Genomic DNA, 1553 nt, shown 5'->3' with positions numbered 1-1553 from the left:
TTTTTTGCTTCTTGATATTCTTTATTATAGACTTCTTGTCTATGATCTATAATATTTTTTCCAAAATTTTTTTTATATAGAATCATCATTATATATAATATCTTATCATAAGCTGTTGTTTTTGTTTCTAATTCTTCTATTATTTGGTTTTCTATTGATGTCATATAATCTCTTATAGTTCCTTTAGTATGAAACCCTATGTAATTCCAAATGTCCCTTCCAGACAATTCATTAAGTTTTGGATTAGTAAAGGCTTCTAATAAGAAGGAATTCAACCAGTTTTCGAAAATTTCTTTTTCGTTCTTTTTGCAGTCTAAATCGAGCATTCTTTCTCCTTTCATTTCCTGGATTTTAGGAACGTATTTTGATGGTATTTTTGTATATTTTGAATCTTTATTTATAAACCCTTTTTTAAAAGCATAATTATCAAAACCTGTTTCCCATTTAAATTGAGATTGATTATCTTTAGACGTTCCAGCTTCATTTTTTACTTGTATTGGAATAGCTGGTTCTTCGTCACTTGAATAATCTAGAATGTGTTCTTCATTTTCTATATTTTCAGAATTTACTAATTCTTCTTCTATTTGAAAACCATGTTCCATAATATTATTTGCTTGAGCCATTTTTAATTGTTTAAAAAGCATTGTAACTTCTTCTAATTTTTCTTCGATATTCATAATTTCAATGGTGGTTTTACTTTTAAGTCTGTTATGTTGATTATATTTTGAAATTTTTCTTCTTTGGGATTCTCTTTTTCCTTATTTCTTTGAAATTTTATGGATACTAATATTTCTTCAAGCATATCTACTATAGAATTTAATTGTGGGTTGAAGGTATGATAAAGATGTGGGGAATCATTTACATGGTAACATTTTTTAGAAATTCCGTGTGAAAAATAAGTTTTTTCACAATTTAAGAAGTCCTTCAATAAAACTTATAGTAAAATAAAGATTTTGAGAAAAATCATTTTGTATTGATTTTAAGAATTTGGTATCATTACAATTAACATTAGTTAAAATCATTAATTTTTGATCTATTAATTTTGATAACTTAATTATTTCTTCTCTTAAATTTTTTAATTTACTTTTTTCCATTAGGTGACGCTTTTTTTTTGTGAAGAGTTACGGTTTTGAGTGAAAAATGTAACTTTAGGATGTGTGATTTAGATTTTGCCACATCTTTAAATCTTTAAATTTGTACAAATTTAGATCTGTACCATATAATTTTCTATATAATAACTAGTTTATTCAGTAAATGTATGTAAATAGTAGTCATAATATTACTTTCATTAGGAGAAAGTAATAAATACGATGATGATGATGATGATGGTGAAAACTGAAACAAAAGGAAAGAAGGGGTATATATTACTGCAAAAAAGCATATTATATATTGATAATGATGATTATAAGCCCAAAACCTGTTTTGTTCAAACAAAACCCTGCTTAGTTCCTACCTTCTTCATTCAAAGTCTGCGTTTTTCACTATGCACCCAATGGCTTCTTCCAATCTCTCCTATTATTCTTCTTTGTCGTTTCTCTCCCACTCAAGGTCTC

The 1553-nt window shown here is 26.5% G+C and overlaps 1 protein-coding gene across 2 annotated transcripts in view; it reads left to right on the top strand.

Annotated features, from left to right (window-relative positions):
* The first annotated feature begins 1381 nt into the window (after positions 1–1381).
* The window catches only part of LOC107468763 (30S ribosomal protein S2, chloroplastic), a 2599-nt gene continuing 2427 nt past the window's right edge, over positions 1382–1553 (top strand). For both annotated transcript variants that reach the window (XM_016088127.3, XM_021133027.2), the window contains exon 1: positions 1382–1548. In XM_016088127.3, the coding sequence (XP_015943613.1) occupies positions 1484–1548 (65 nt within the window). In that variant the 5' untranslated portion in view covers positions 1382–1483. The remainder of the gene's footprint in view (positions 1549–1553) is intronic.

The sequence above is a fragment of the Arachis duranensis genome, chromosome 10 (genome assembly GCF_000817695.3).
Source record: "Arachis duranensis cultivar V14167 chromosome 10, aradu.V14167.gnm2.J7QH, whole genome shotgun sequence".
NCBI lineage: Eukaryota > Viridiplantae > Streptophyta > Magnoliopsida > Fabales > Fabaceae > Arachis > Arachis duranensis.
The sequence above is the reverse complement of the archived record's forward strand: the minus strand, read 5'-3'. Positions and strand labels throughout refer to the sequence as shown.